This window comes from Erinaceus europaeus, chromosome 10, assembly GCF_950295315.1.
Source record: "Erinaceus europaeus chromosome 10, mEriEur2.1, whole genome shotgun sequence".
Classification (NCBI taxonomy): domain Eukaryota; kingdom Metazoa; phylum Chordata; class Mammalia; order Eulipotyphla; family Erinaceidae; genus Erinaceus; species Erinaceus europaeus.
Genome location: NC_080171.1, coordinates 2,764,104 through 2,779,434, shown reverse-complemented (window position 1 = coordinate 2,779,434; position 15,331 = coordinate 2,764,104). Strand labels below are relative to the sequence as shown.

General features: G+C 48.7%; 2 protein-coding genes across 12 annotated transcripts in view; one reads left to right on the top strand and one right to left on the bottom strand.

Annotated features, from left to right (window-relative positions):
* The window catches only part of EPB41L4B (erythrocyte membrane protein band 4.1 like 4B), a 200,836-nt gene that overhangs the window by 30,313 nt on the left and 155,192 nt on the right, over window positions 1-15,331 (bottom strand). For 7 of the 11 annotated variants that reach the window (XM_060199039.1, XM_060199043.1, XM_060199042.1 and 4 more), the window contains 3 exons: window positions 12,202-12,269; window positions 8,866-8,964; window positions 889-1,075 (listed from right to left, as the gene is read on the bottom strand). In XM_060199039.1, the coding sequence (XP_060055022.1) occupies window positions 889-1,075; window positions 8,866-8,964; window positions 12,202-12,269 (354 nt within the window). The remainder of the gene's footprint in view (window positions 1-888; window positions 1,076-8,865; window positions 8,965-12,201; window positions 12,270-15,331) is intronic. The other 4 variants (XM_060199041.1, XM_060199045.1, XM_060199048.1 and 1 more) reach the window with 2 other exon arrangements.
* ABITRAM (actin binding transcription modulator) overlaps window positions 1-15,331 on the top strand; it is a 378,866-nt gene that overhangs the window by 252,956 nt on the left and 110,579 nt on the right. The window lies entirely within an intron of this gene.

Sequence of the window (15,331 nt, the reverse complement as noted above, 5' to 3'; positions counted from 1 at the left end):
TAAATATCAAAATCTCCCTTCAGTCACGCAGAGCACATGTCTTTATGCTGTGGTACTTGTCTCTTGTAAACGGTTAGCTTAGCTTCAGTGTCTGGCAACATTAACAAACATCCTTTTTGGGGCCTGGGAGACAGTGAAAAGTCAGCACAGCTCTGAGAGCCCAGCTTGTAGCCCCAGCACCACCAGAAGCCAGAGCTGAACAGTGTTCATTAAAGCAAATACATCTTAATTTCTTTAATTAAATATTTTGGCTGCCCAGTGCAGTGACTAAAGCTTTAGACTCTCAGCATGAGGCCCTCTGTTTGACCAGCAACATTACATGTGCCGACGTCAGGCTCTCGTGCCCTCTTTCACTCTTTTTAAAATGTATTTTATTTTTATTTTACTTATTATTGAATAGAATCAGAGAGAAATTGAGAGGGGAGGGGAGATAGAGAGGGAGCGAGAGAGAGAGAGAAAGAGAGAGAGAGAGAGAGAGAGACCTGCAGCCCTGCTTCACCACTCGTGAAGCTTTCCCCCTGCAGGTGGAGGCTGGGGGGCTTGAACCTGGGTCCTTGTGCCCTGTGATGTGAGTGTTCAACCAGGTGCGCCACCACCGGGCTTCTGGGATGTTTCTTTGTATCATTAATACGTAACTCTTTAAAATGCTCTCCCTCTCATACAAATGAGGAATCAATAAATGCTTGGGGCCAGGTGAGAGCATCGGACTTGCAAACAGGAGGGCCCAGATTCAAGACTCAGCACCTATGTGCAAGAACTGAGTGATTATTTGGCGTCTCTCTCTCTCTCTCTGGACCTGCTGTGGAAGTTGTTACTGCTGTTTCCTGGGTGCTTCTGCACAGCTGAGGTGCATACCATGCCACACGGCTCTCCGCCTCTGTCCTGTACCTTGGGCCCCGGGGACAACAGGCTCGGCCCTTCCGAGTTGTGCAGGGGGCTGGCTCTGTGGAGCGCGGGGGAGGCCGCCGGAGCCGAGACCTGAGTGTCCGTGGCCGTGGTGGTGTTCGCGGCGGCGGTGGTCACTCCCACAGCCTCGGCCAGGTCTGGAGGGAGGTCGTCTTCATCACTGCAGTTACTAAAAGCACATGAAGCTCTGCTCATTACAATAACAGACAGGCTGTGGGGAGGGGTTACAATAGTAGGCTGTGGGAGGGGTTGGGTGGGGGGAGGCAGGGCAGGGGGAAGGCATGGCAGGGGGGCTGTGGAAGGTAGGAAGGGGATGGGAGGATGGCAGGGGAGGGGGGAGGAGTTAGGCAGGGCAGGGAGAGGGTGGGCTGAGGCAGGGCTGGGGGAGGGGGAAGGCAGGATGGACAGAGGTGGGAGGGGTTGGGGGAATAGGGTTCTCAGGGGTTCCCAAAGATATATGGCCAGCTATCCAGTTTACAAGACCCAGAGCAATCTCAGGTAGTTTTCCATGCACTTGGCAAGGGGTTCCAAAGCTATATATGGATATATATGACGGAAAGCCATGCACACCAGACTGTCCATTATTTTAGCCATTTGCCTGTTCACCGCGGGTGGCACTGAGTACATTCACAGCTTGTGTCACCACATCACTGCCTACACCCCAAAGCCTTCCTTCACCAAGAGCCACTCTGTTTTGTCTTTTTTATTTTATTTTGTTTTATTTTATTTTATTTTATTTTGCCTCCAGTCATCGGGGCTCGGTGCTGGCACTAGGAATCCACCACTACTCATGGCCTTTTTGTTTTTCTTTTCATTTGACAGGACAGAGAGAAATTGAGACGGGAGGGGGAGACAGGGAGAGAGACAGAGAGACACCTGCAGACCTGCTTCACAGCATCCCCACTGCTAAATGGGGAGCAGGGGCTCAAACCCGGGTCCTTGTGCGTAGTACTCTGTGAGCTTAGCGGGGTGTCACCAGCCGGCCCCTCCAGTCACTCCACCGCCAAGCAGCAGCTCTCCGCTGCCTTTCCCCACAGCTCCTGGTAACCCCTGTCGTGCTGTCACCCCACCCGGATGAAGTGGCCTATCCAGTTACCTCACGACAGGGGGACACAGGATCCGCTCGCTCTTACCGTGACGCCTCCTGCTCCACCCGTGTTGTCCTGTACACCCAGAAGCCACCCTCCCTCATGACCAAGTACCACTCTACTGCACCGAGAGGCTCCCCTTTCCTCGTTCACCCCTCTGCTGTGGGCGTGGCTGCACCATGCTCGCTCAGATACCCACTTTCCACACTAATAGATTTGAATTCGCCCTAGAAATGGAGTTGCTGGGTACTGTGGCAGCTTTTTGGGGAACCCCCACACTGAGGAATTTTATCCCGAGAAGTCTCCGTAAGGAGATGAACTACAGTAAGGCTCAGAGGAGCCCCCCTCCCCAGCATAGCTATCCTCTTTTTGTGGGCTGTATGAATGTCACAAGGGGAGAGACAGATACATCTGTTTGGGGGCCAAGTAGTTTTGGCTTTAGAATCTACCTGACGGGGGCCAGGTGGTGGCACACCAGACTGAGCGGACAGGTTACCATGAGCAAGGGCCCAGGTTCAAGTCTCCATCCCACCCGCAGGCGGGAACTTCACAAGGGGTGAAGTGGTTCTATTCCTTCCTTCCTCATTTACTTCTCCTTTCCTCTCTCTTTTTTTCTTTCTTGTCCACGGGGGCTTGGTGCTGGCACTACTAATCCATAGCTCCTGGCAGCCTTACTTTCTACTTTATTTTTATTTGACAGAACAGAGAGGAATTGGGGGGGGGGAGGAGGTAGACAGGGAGAGAGAGATAGACACTTACAGACACGCTTCACCACTTGTGAAGTGTGCCCCCCGGCAGGTGGGGAGCAGAGGCTGAAACCCAGATCCTTGCACATGATGATAAGTGTGCATAACCAAGGGTGCCACCACCCAGACCCCTCTCTTCTCTCCCTTCCTTCCTTCCTTCCTTTCTTTTTCTTTTTTTTTTTTTGTGCCCAGGTTTGTTTGTTTGTTTTTTGCCTGCACCATGAATCCACTGCTCTTGGAGGCCATCCCCCCCTTTTGTTGCCCTTGTTGTAGCCTTGTTGTGGTTATTATTGTTGTTGTTGATGTCACTCATTGTTGAATAGGACAGAGAGAAATGGAGAGAGGAGGGAAGACAGAGACGGGGAAAGAAAGACAGACACCAGAAGACCTGCTTCACCGCCTGTGAAGCAACTCCTGTGCAGGTGGGGAGCCGGGGGCTCAAACCGGGATCCTTACGACAGTCCTTGCGCCTGAGACCCTTCCAACCTGGTCATCTTGGCAGAGAACCAGTGCAGCACCCTGAACCCCCTGGGTTTAACATGGATAGATTTTAAGAAATAAAGACAAGGGGCTGGGTGGTGGTGTACCTGGCTGAACACATGCAGGGTTTAAGTCCCCAGTCCCCACCTGCAGGGGGAAAGCTTCACAGGTGGTGAAGCAGGGCTGCAGGTGTCTCTCTGTCTCTCACCCTCTCTATCTCTTCCTCCGCTCTTAATTTCTCTGTTTCTATCCAATAATAAATAAAGAAAATTAAAAAATGAAAGAGGAAAAGTCTCCAGAAAGAGGATTTAGGATTCACTACTAATAAGAAGGACAAGTGGGCTTTGAATAAGCAGTTGGGAAGATATGCCTGGCCGCCATCAATTCAGATCCATGCTGAGGGGTAAGTCAAATTAGTTACGTATTTTATTTTCACAAAAACCCCATAACATTTCCTTTAACATTTCAAAGGTGCATAATCAGGGGAGAATTATGAAATTACTTACTCAGTCCAACAGCTAATTAAGTGGAAAGGTAGGTTTATAATTTCTTTTTACCTGATTAGAAATTCTAAATGTACAAGGATAGTTAATACCTAGTTTTGCATAAAAATCCATCCAGATTCACATTTCACAATATAAAGCCACCTGATACTGTCTAAAGCTGGAAAGTATTTCAAATTCCTTATGGTTCTTAGAACCTTTTTAAAAATATTTATTTATTTATTCTCTTTTGTTGCCCTTGTTGTTTTATTATTGTAGTTATTATTGTTGTTGATACTGATGTTGATGCTGTTGGATAGGACAGAGAGAAATGGAGAGAGGAGGGGAAGACAGAGAGGGGGAGAGACAGACAGACACCTGCAGACCTGCTTCACTGCCTGTGAAGTGACTCCCCTGCAGGTGGGGAGCCGGGGGCTCGAACTGAGATCCTTACCCAGGTCCTTGTGCTTCGCGCCGAGTGTGCTTAACCTGCTGTGCTACCGCCCAACTCCCTCTTACAACCTTTTGCCTTCACTTAGATCTTTTTAAAAAACATTTATTTATTTATTTTTCCTTTTGTTGCCCTTCTTTTTTCATTGTTGTTGTTTCACTTAGATCTTATGGCAAAGAAACAAATGTAAAATTCAGCAAGTGTTACAATTTCACTCCAGCTTCTGAAACAAATTCATGAGGTAGCACTTAAATAAGTAAATATTTATACACAGTATAATTCTTTGAACTAGTTTCCTACTATTGAACAATATGTATGCTCAGAAAATGTCTACTAAGTGTCATCAACTGTGAAAACTGACTAATGAAGGGTGTGATCCTAAGGACGTGGCTACTTTTTTCTCCGGACTTTTCTGCCTTGCTTGAAGCTTTTTAGCCTTTTATGCTCTATTTAAATAGACAGGAAAGTTGTATTTCCATTAAAAAGCAAGCCGCTTGTCACTCTCTTTTTCTTCTCTCATTGCCACCAGGGTTATCACTGGGGCTCAGTGTCACGTGTGAATCCACTATTCCTGGTGGTCATTTTTCCCTCCATACCATTTTTTTTTTAAATGATAGAAACAGAAATTGACAGGGAATGGGGAGATAAAGAAGGAAAGAAGTGGGGGTCGGGCGGTAGCGCAGAGGGGTACATGTGGCACAAAGCGCAAGGACCGGCATAAGGAACCGGATTCAAGTCTCCACCTCCCCATCTGCAGGGGAGTCACTTCACAGGTGGTGAAGCAGGTCTGCAGGTGTCTGTCTTTCTCTCCCCCTCTGTGTCTTCCCCTCCTCTCTCCATTTCTCTCTGTCCTATCCAACAACAACAATAATGACCACAACAAGGCTACAACAACAAGGGCAACAAAAAGGGGGAAAATGGCCTCCAGGAGCAGTGGATTCATGGTGCAGGCACTGAACCCCAGCAATAAGCCTGGAGGCAAAAAAAAAAAAGAGGTACAGAAGTAGGCATTTACAGAGAGAGGTAAAACTTCCCCGCTGCAAGTGGGGACTGGGGGTTTGAGCCCAAGTTCTTGCTCTTGGTAATTCGGGCACTCTGCCAGGTGTGTCCACTGCTTGACCACCTGCAATTTGTCACGTGCTACACATACCAGCTAGTATCAGCACGAGGACGGCACTTTCACTCACTCTGCACACAGCAGACGGGCTTCTCCTCTCCATCATATTTCCAGGAAAGACAGTGGCTGAGGTGTTATATATATATATATATATCCTCAGGGGAACAGATTTCTCACGGCTTAATGTGTCTCGCAGAGATAATTAGGCCTGTTAATTACTTGAATCTTACTCATTTGGTCTTTTCTAGGAAAGCTGCCCGGAAGTTTGTATTAAGGCTAATGAGGTGAGATGTGTCTGTCCTTACAAAACAAAAGAAAACAACCCCCCTCCTTCTTTTCATGAGCTACAAATGGGAATCCTAAAATGATTACTGGAGAATTACAGCTGAAGTGATTCTTCCCGTCCTGTCCTTTGTCCTAGAGCTACCCCCGAACTCAGTCATCGCTCAGAAGGATCCTGACAGGAAAGTAAGGGAAACAAAAGTCTTTATATTAGAAGTGCTTTAACAATGTAAGCCCAGGGTCTGAATTCAACCAGTCTACAACTGTGAAACATTAAAACCTTAGACTAAAGAAAAACACCAGGAGCACCATCACAAGCCCTCCTGTGGCCTCTCCAGGACCTTGCCCTCACTGTAGAGCAGCCATGGTGGGGACACCCCCCTCTCTGAAGGGAGGCTGGTCAGCCTGCTCTGCCCCTCAAGGAAGACGGGTCCTGAAATGAGTGCAGCCGAGAATGTTTCCAGCTGTGACCATGGACTGCGAGGTCAGACTGACAGGGACTCAGAAGTTACACAGACTCCTGTGCTGAATATAAATATATGTGGGCCCTTAGTCAGGTTGATAGGGTTAACAGTCAAGATTATTTATATACTTTCTTCAAGTTTGGGAGCTACTCTCTACCCTGATTCAGCTTTCTAGCCCTGTTCTCAACTCCGACATCATCTTCCCAGATGATATCTTTAGTCCACCTGCATGTTAGCTGTCAGGCTCAGGCAAAAGTTACTAAAGTCATGGGCCCCTTGGAACATGCCTAAAATAGACTTCCTAGCTTCCTTATATAGAAAGACACCTAGTTCTATCTGCTTTATTCCTATCTTTGGGCTCCTGTTTATTAAACATTTTGCCTCCCTTTATATCTTACTGACTTTCAGCCACCAAGATGCAGACAGGACCATGTTTCCATGTTCACTTCTCTGGGCAGACAACCTCACCCATGTGTCCTGGAGCCTCCCCTCCCCAGAGCCCTGCCCCACTAGGGAAAGACAGACACAGGCTGGGAGTGTGGATCCACCTGCCAACACCCATGTCCAGCGGAGAGGCAATTCCAGAAGCCAGAACTCCCACCTTCTGCTCTCCATAAAGAATTTTGGTCCACACTCCCAGAGGGATAAAGAATAGGGAAGCTTCCAGTGGAGGGAATGGGGCATGGAACTCTGGTGGAGGGAACAGTGTGGAATTGTACCCCTGTTATTTTACAATCTTGTTATTTATTATCAAATCGCTAATTTTAAAAAAGTATCTTAGGAGGCTGGGTGGTGGCACACGTAGGTTAAGTGCACGAGGATTCGGGTTTAAACCTCCGCTCCCCATTTGCAGGGGGGAAGCTTCACAAGCAGTGAAGTGGATCCGCAGGTGTCATATCTTTCTCCCTCTCTCTCTACCTCCCCCTCCTCTCAATTTCTCTCTGTCCTCGCCTATAAAAATGGAAAAATTGGCCACCAGGAGCAGTGGATTTGCAGTGCTGGCACTGAGACCCAGTGATAACCCTGGAGGAAAAACAACAAAGATCATTTTATAGCTGGCCCTCCTGCTTGGGGTTTTATCTGTATTATGTGAAACCCTCACAAAATTCCTCTGGGGCAAGTATCATCTCTCTCATTTTACAGATGGAGAAAGAGCAACAGCCTTCAGAACTTGCAGCTAGAAACCAGTCAGAATCTTCTAACTCCAGAACTCACACTGTAGGTCCAGACCTGGGCACAGCCGCTGTGATTACCATGACTGTCATTATAAACACCACCGCCACCCTTACTCCCGCATGACCTGTGTTCTTTGGATTACAATTCCTTGCAACTTCCTTCTCCCTTTAAGAAACTCTGGTTGCCTGAATGGGAGCAGTCTAAGTCACTTGGTTCTTTCTCCATGGTGCCTAGGACAGGCACACAGGAGCCAGGAAACTCGTTCACTTGAGCAGAACTGGCCAAGCCCTGGTGGTTCTGGGGCAGTTTGGGATGTGACACCTTCCACAGGTCTCAGCTCAGTGACTGGCTCTGGCTCTGTTGACAGACTATGCAGCCTTTCACTGCCGCACCATGGAGGCAGCTTCTGACACGGCTCCCCGTGGCCTCTGAGCTAGTACTTAAGTCTCCGTGTATCTCACTCTCCTTGGGGACTGCTTGCCCCTGGTGACTTGCTCCTGACAGGCAGAATGGTACAGTCAAGGGATTCTATGATGAGGTTACAAAGTTTTACTCCACTACACTGCTGGTGGGAATGCAAATTGGTGCAGCCACTCAGGAGAACAGTCTGGAGAATCCCTAAATACAAATGGAAATGCCTTATGACCCAGCAATTCCACTATGAGGCATTTACCCCAAAGAGATAATCACACTGATTTGAAGGGATACGTGCACCTCTGTGTTCACAGTGGATTTATTCACAATAGCGAAAACCTGGAAACAGCCCAAATGCCCTTCAAATGCCCTTCAGCAGATGACTGGATCAAAAAGCTATGGGACATATACTCAACGGAGAATTAGGCAGCAAAAAAAAAAAAAAAAAAAAAAAAAAAAAGAGATGATACTGTGTCCTCTGGGATAAAGTGGATGGAGTTGGACAAGATGCTCAGGGAGGCCAGTCAGGAGGTGAAGGGTGACTACAGGATATTTCCCTTCATGCGCAGGAAATGGACAATGGGATATAAGAATATATATGAAAAGAAAGCCAGCCTCTATCCAAGACTGTGGGAGAACTAGAGTGGTGGTCCATGGGGGTGGGGGTGGGGGGGACACAGACCCTGGGTGATGGGAGTGGTGAAAAAAATAAATATTTGGTAAAAAAAATATTTTTAAGTTGTGATTTTTCCTTTGCTAGCTCTTTCTCTAACTCTTCTCATATGCTTTCTCACACACAGAAAGCCAGAGATGCCCAGGCAGCCCCCAGCCGAAGTCACCGAGGACTGAAACCCACAGCCCCGGAAGAAGCGAAGCCTGTTCCAGCCTGTTCCAGGCGTCTGCTCTTGAGCCGGGAGCTCAGCCCCGGACAGCAACCGGTGCAGCCCGTGGAAGACTGACTAACACAGGAGCGCCAGCGAGGGCCAGCCTGGCCCGACTCCGAGCCCCACACACGCTGGCTTTGTGTATGTGGACCTGTGCCAGAGTCACAGAATTCCTCACAGTCAACAGCGAGTGTCTGCACCCGGGATACAGTGTTGTCAGGGAGAAACTTCTAGTCTCCTCACTCGAGTCTGGGGAAAAACCAAGCCTAGATTGGGGGGAGGGCACTCAGGGGGCGGCGTGGAGAGCTGGAACGCACTGGAAACAAAATAGCATCAACCTTGTCGTAATCAGAAGAGTGGCAGCACACAACTCACAAACTGTATTGTCGTGTCAACTTCCTCACTCTGGGAGGCTTGATCTCTGGCTTGTCCACCGCGGGTGGGGCAGTTTCCACACGGATAGGAATAGGGCTTCTAGAGACAAACCGACAAACAGAACAACACACACACACAGCAAGAAAGGTTTATGGCCTTAAGAACATGGAAGTCAACATACACACTGTCCTCTCCAAGCATTTGTTAAATGTCATTAAGATATTAAGATATATCAAAAAATTAAAAAACAAATCATGGGGGCATTATAGCAAAGTGCTGTCCTGAGTATAGTCAGGGCAGAATACACAACCCCTTGCTCATGATACACTGCCCCACCCACTGCCAGCAGCTGGTTCAAAACTGGGTTTTGCTAGTCAAAGGAGGGAGGAGAAACCTGGGGGCAGCCCACTTTTATTTCCAAGTATCCTGGAGCTATGTCACATATACCATAGGGATTCTTTTTTCTTTTTTTTTAAATCAATTAACCTATTTATTATTGGATAGAGACATAGAGAAACTGAGAGAGGAGGGGGAGATAGAGAGGGAGAGGGACAGAGAGACACCTGCGGCCCTGTTTCACCACTCCTGAAGCTTTCCCCCTGCAGGTGGGAACCAGGGGCTTGAACCTGGGTCCTTACACACTGTAATGTGTGTGCTTAACCAGGTGCGCCACCACCTGGTCTCTAGAAATTCTTCTTCTTCTTCTTTTTTATTTTTTTCTTGCCTATAGGGTTACTGCTGGGGCTCGTTACCTGCACTATGAATCCACTGCTCCTGGAGGCTATTTTTTCCCCTTTGTTGCCCTTATTGTTTATCATGTCATTGTTGTTATTATTATTTTTGCTGTCATTGTTGATAGGACAGAGAGAAATCGAGAGAGGAGGGAAAGACAGAGAGGGGGAGAGAAAGACCGGCAGACCTGCAGACCTGCAGACCTGCTTCACTGCTTGTGAAGCGACTCCCCTGCAGGTGAGAGACTGGGAGCTTGAACCAAGATCCCTGTGCTGATCCTTGTGCTTCACAGCATTTGCATTTAACCCAGTGCACCTGGGCCCCTAGAAATTATTTTTCAAAAGAAGTAAGTGCCATCAATATTGAATGTGTAAGATGCATCATTAAAAACCCTTGCTCTAAAACATGTTAGTTACAGACACTTATGAGCATGTTAAAAAATCGGGTTTGGGGCCATTAAAATAGCTCACCTGCATGACCCTTTGTCATGTGTGACTCAGGTTTGAGCCCAGCACCCACTACCCTGGAGGCAGCTTCGGTTCTGTGGTCTCTATCCCTTTCTGCCCCATTCAGCCCCTCTCCCCAGTCTCTCTAAGTCAATCAGGAGCAGTGGAGCCCCAGTAATAACAAAAATATTAAGTGTCACTGTTACATTACCTCAAGAAAATATGCTAGGAAACCAGTGAGTCCTAGTCAAACAGGGATTTTAAAGAAAAAAAAAAAAAAACGCCAGTGATCTTTAATGAAGTGTCCTTACTAATTTCATTTTTAAAAATCATAAGTTACCTTGTGGAACCCAAGGGCATCAAAACGAATTGAGGTGTTCAGCAAGACCCCTCTGGTAAGTCAATTAGCTTCTAAGTTCAAAAGATACACACAAACATATCTATCTATCTATCTATCTATCTATCTATCTATCTATGTATCTATCTAATCTCTCCTCCTCCCATTTCCATGGTCTCCTTTCTGTAGTGCCTGACTTGGTCAGAGGCATGTGGCCAGTGCCTGATAAGTGCTTGCTGAGTAAGCAAAGGAAGGACCAGATAAGGAAACAAGTCAGTGAATTCAAGGTCTGTCGTTTTCTCAAGCCGGGCTCTGGAGGCAAGGGAGCACAGTGCCCGCAAGAACCCCTCTTTTCTAGAGGGGCACATAGCTCTGTCGGGCTGGAATGGTTGGTATCAGGAGAGCTTCGGGAGGAGTTTACACTTAACCGGATGGAGAGGAAACTTCCAAAGTGGAGACGGGAGAGACTTGACAGAATGCGAGGCACCAGAAAATGCTGAAGGCTGAGGACTGAGTGGGAGAGTCCAGGATTGTGAGGGGAGGGCGAGGCAGGGACAGAGGCCTCCGTCAGCCAGCGGGAGCAGCCCTGCAGGTGAGGGCAGATACCACGGGTCTGAGGCAAAGGAGAGGTTATAGTCAGACTTGCATTTCAGAAAGCTCCTTAGAGCAAAGAAGAGAGGATGGATGTGGAAGATAATATATAGTCAAATCTGCAGGACTTGGCAAGCAGCTGGAGGAGGGCGTGAAGTGGGAGAAAGCCAGAATCCAGTCAGGCCTAGATAACAGGTAGCTGTCAACGCCATGACCCAAGACTGGGGAAGGCATATTGGGTGGGGAGGGAGAGAGGAAGCAGCGTTCAGGAAAGTCCAGGTGGCCGGTGGGTATCTGTCTGGAGTAAGGCAAATTTGTATGAAGAATACAGGAGTTAAAAGTGAAATGGGGAAACAGTATCATTACTATTGTATGAAGTTCACGAATTCCTCAAGACAATGGCTCCTGGATGACTTGAGGAACTTGCTGGATTCTGGCTGCTGTGCCCACTGTCTCCCTTCCTCTAAATACCTGACACATCTGGGACAGGACTCAAGAGTCTGCTTTTTTAAACAAGAGACAACACAGTGACCCCTGGACCCACTTTAGGGAACTCTGCTCTAAGCTGCAGGACATACAGATGGCAAGAGTCACCATGAGCTGCAGGTACCACAGACCTGGACTGAGAAGGAAACAGCTTTCACTCTGTATCAGGAAAATTCACTCTGGGAGCTTGAAAGAACACATGTGGTTCTCGCACTGTCCAGAAACTCGGCATAAGAAACACCTTCCCTCCCTCCCTCCCTCCCTCCCTCCCTTCCTCCCTTCCTTCCTTCCTTCCTTCCTTCCTTCCTTCCTTCCTTCCTTCCTTCCTTCCTTCCTTCCATTGCCACCAGGGTTATTGCTGGGCCTCACTGCCAGCACTACGAATCCACTGCTCTTGGCAGCCATTTTTTTCTTTCATTTTATTTGACAGGACAGAGAAATTAAGAGGGGAGGGGAGGTAGAGAGAGAGAGACAGACAGACACATGCAAACCTGCTTCACTGCTGGAGAAGGGTCCCTCCTGCAGGTGGGGAGTGGGGGCTTGAACCTGGTAAAGGTCCTTGCACATGGTAAAGGGGTCCTTGCACATGGTAAAGTGTGCACGCTCCTGGCTGAGCTATCTCCCAGGCTCTCAGTTTTCTTTTCCATCTGATTTGACTAGCAAACGCCCTCCCGAGTAATGTTTCCTGATTACGATGATGATACAGACAGTACTGTCTCCCCATTCAAACAAGAAGCAACAGACCTTACATTAGCATCCTGCAGACTGGTTTTCTTACTGATATTCACAAACGGTGGTTCCTCCTTTCCAGCCTGTTCAAGAAAACAATCAGCATTGTCAAAACTCAACATTTTCGCTTGCAAACATCTTTTTTTTTTTTTTTTCTTGCCTCCAGGGTTATTGCTGGAGCTAGGTGCCTGCACTGCAAATCCACCGCTTTTGGAAGCCATTTTTCCCATTTTGTTGTCCTTATTTTTGTTATCATTGTTGCCATTGCTGCTGTTGTTGTTGGATAGGACAGACAGAAATCAAGAGAGGAGGGGAAGACAGAGAGAGAGAGAGAAAGATAGACACCTGCAGACCTGCTTCACTGCCTGTGAAGGAAAGCCCCCCACCCCCTGCAGGTGGGGAGCCGGGGGCTCAAAGCAGAACCCTTAGGCCGGTCCCTGTGCTTCCTGCCATGTGTGCTTAACCTGGTGCGCTACTGCATGGCCCCCACAAACATGTTTTCATGTCTCCTGCAGGCAGAGGATTGCAGGAAGGTGAAGGTCCACCACAAGGGAGTACTCAGTCAACAGCAAAGTTTCCCTGATCTTAACAACAAGTTCCTCTTGAGTCATCCTGTCCTTAGGGATCAGCACATAACAGTAACCTAGGCCATCAGTTCTTGCATTTGTGCCTTTACTCGGCCCCTGCCCTGTGTCATCCTGGCTGGATGAGGAGGAATGGTGTGGGGTTAGCCAAACCCACAGTGGAGTCACCCACCTTCCAGTTTAGATCAGGAATAACAGTCACCCCGTATCTCGCACCATAGAGTTTACAAAGGAAGTTGAAAGCGGGCCTTTCACATCTGTGTACCAGAGCTGGGAGGGAGGTGGGGTGTGACTGTGAATGATGCCCTGCCCTCCTCCCTCCACCGAGTCCACAAAGAAGGGTGGGGAGGAGGGCCACCCACTGACCCAGGCCAGCCAGAGGCAGCCAGCACCCCCACCACACTGGACAGAGCCTGGCTTCTGTTCCAAATACACTTTTGCTCAGCTTTCAAGGACTCTGGCTTGGAGGGCACTATGTCCATAGCTTGCCATGGCTGTCTATATGTGGATGTGGCCCTGCTTCCGGATCAAGGGTGTAAAATAGCTATTTACTGGGGTCGGGCAGTGGTGCACCCAGTAGAGCTGCAAGGACTCTGGTTCAAGCCCCCGGTCCCCACTTGCAGGGGGGAAACTCACGAGTGGCTAAGCTGTGTTACAGGTGTCTGTGTCTCTCTGTCTCTCTCCATTAAAATTTTTTTTTTTTTTTTTTTACCTCTAGTTGCTGGGGCTCAGTGTTGGCTCTATGAATACCCTGTTTCTGGTGGCTATTATTTCCATTTTGTTGGATAGGGCAGAGAAATTGTGGAGTAGAGATGGGGAGACCTGCTTCACAGCTTGGGAAGCTTCCCTTGGCAGGTGTGGACCAGGGGGCTCGAACGGAGATGCTTGTACAAGTCCTTGTGCTGAGTGCTGTGCGCGTTGAACTGGGTGATTCCTAACTGCCACCTCCCCCCTCCCCCCACTCCTTTCTCTTTTCTCGCCTTTCCATCATGTCTGCCAGAGCAGGAAATTCTACCTTCTCATGACCTATTCTTTATCACTTTCCTATTTTCTAGATATCAAGAGGAGATATTTCCAACCAACCCTGCCTTGGCAGTGGCCAGAGTTCTGGGTCCTCCAAAGATGAAACATACAGCAGTGGGAACATAGTGCAGCTTTCTTTTTATTTATTATTCTTTTTATTTATTTGATAGACAGCTAGATATCAAGAGGGGAGGAGAAGGGGGGCAGGTGGTAGCGCACCTGGTTGAGCACACGTTACATTGAGCAAGGACTGGGGCTGGAGGCCCGGGCCCCACCTGCAGGGGGAAGCTTCACGAGTGGTGAGGCAGGGTTGCAGGTGTCTCTCTGTCTCTCTTCCTCTCCATCTCCTCTTCCCTCCTGATTTCTGGCTGTCTCTATTCAATAAACAAATAAAGAAAATGTTTTTTAAACTTTAAAGAGAGAGAGAGAGAGAGAGAGAGCGCCTGTGAGAGAGAGATCTGAAGACCCACTTCACTGCTGTGCTGTTTTCCCCCTGCGGGTGGGACTGGGAACTTGAACCCAGGTCCTTGTGCATGAGACCCAGCGCCGTCAACAGAACTTTCCAATGGAGATAAGACTGGCTTTGCAAACTGAGAAGTAAGTCCAAGTGTATTTGTTCTGTAAAAAGGGAGTAACAGTGGCGCACTTGGCGCTGGGGAGACAGCGCAGTGGCTAAACAGCAGACTTTGATGCCTGACGCTCTGAGGTTTCTCATGTTCAGTCCCTGCACCATCACCAGCCAGAGATGAGAGTGCTCTGGTACACACACAGACACACGCAGACACACACACAAGCACACACAACACATACACAACCCCCCGCCCCGGGGGTCAGGCCATAGCGCAGTGGGTTAAGCGGCTCCCCACCTGCAGGCAGGTCGATTCACAAGCAGTGAAGCAGGTCTGCAGGTGTCTTTCTCTCCCCTTCTCCATCTCCCCTCCTCTCTCAATTTCTCTCTGTGCAATCCAACAATAATAATGACAACGACAAGGTACTACAACGAGGGTAACAACAAGGGCAACAAAATGGGGAAAAAAAATGGCCTCCAGGAGCAGTGGATTCCTAGTGCAGGCACTGAGCCCCAGCGATAACCGTGGAGGTAAGAAAAATAAACAAACAAACAAACAACAACAACACCCCACACCCTTTAAGACAATGTAGACAAGAACTAAAACAAAGAGGAAGTGACTCTAGCTTGGACGAGGCCGACCGAGTCTGTCACAGGAGATGCAGCCTCTGCACCATCAGTCTGCAGTCAGGGCCTCCAGAGTTTCCGCCTGTCTCGCCACCTGCAGCCGTACAGCAAAAGCTGTGGCGTCAGGAGGCCTCTACCCCGCGTCTCCTCTGCCCTGCGCCGGCACCCACAGTGACACACCATCACCCCCTTTGACACACGAGGAGAAGGAGGCCCAGAGAGGTCGACCAGTGAACTGAAGGGGACAGCTGGCAAACGGTGACCGAGATTCCAACCCAGACTGTCTGACATCAAAGCTTGTGCTCTGGGAGGCCGGGTGGTGGCGCACCTGGTTGAACACACA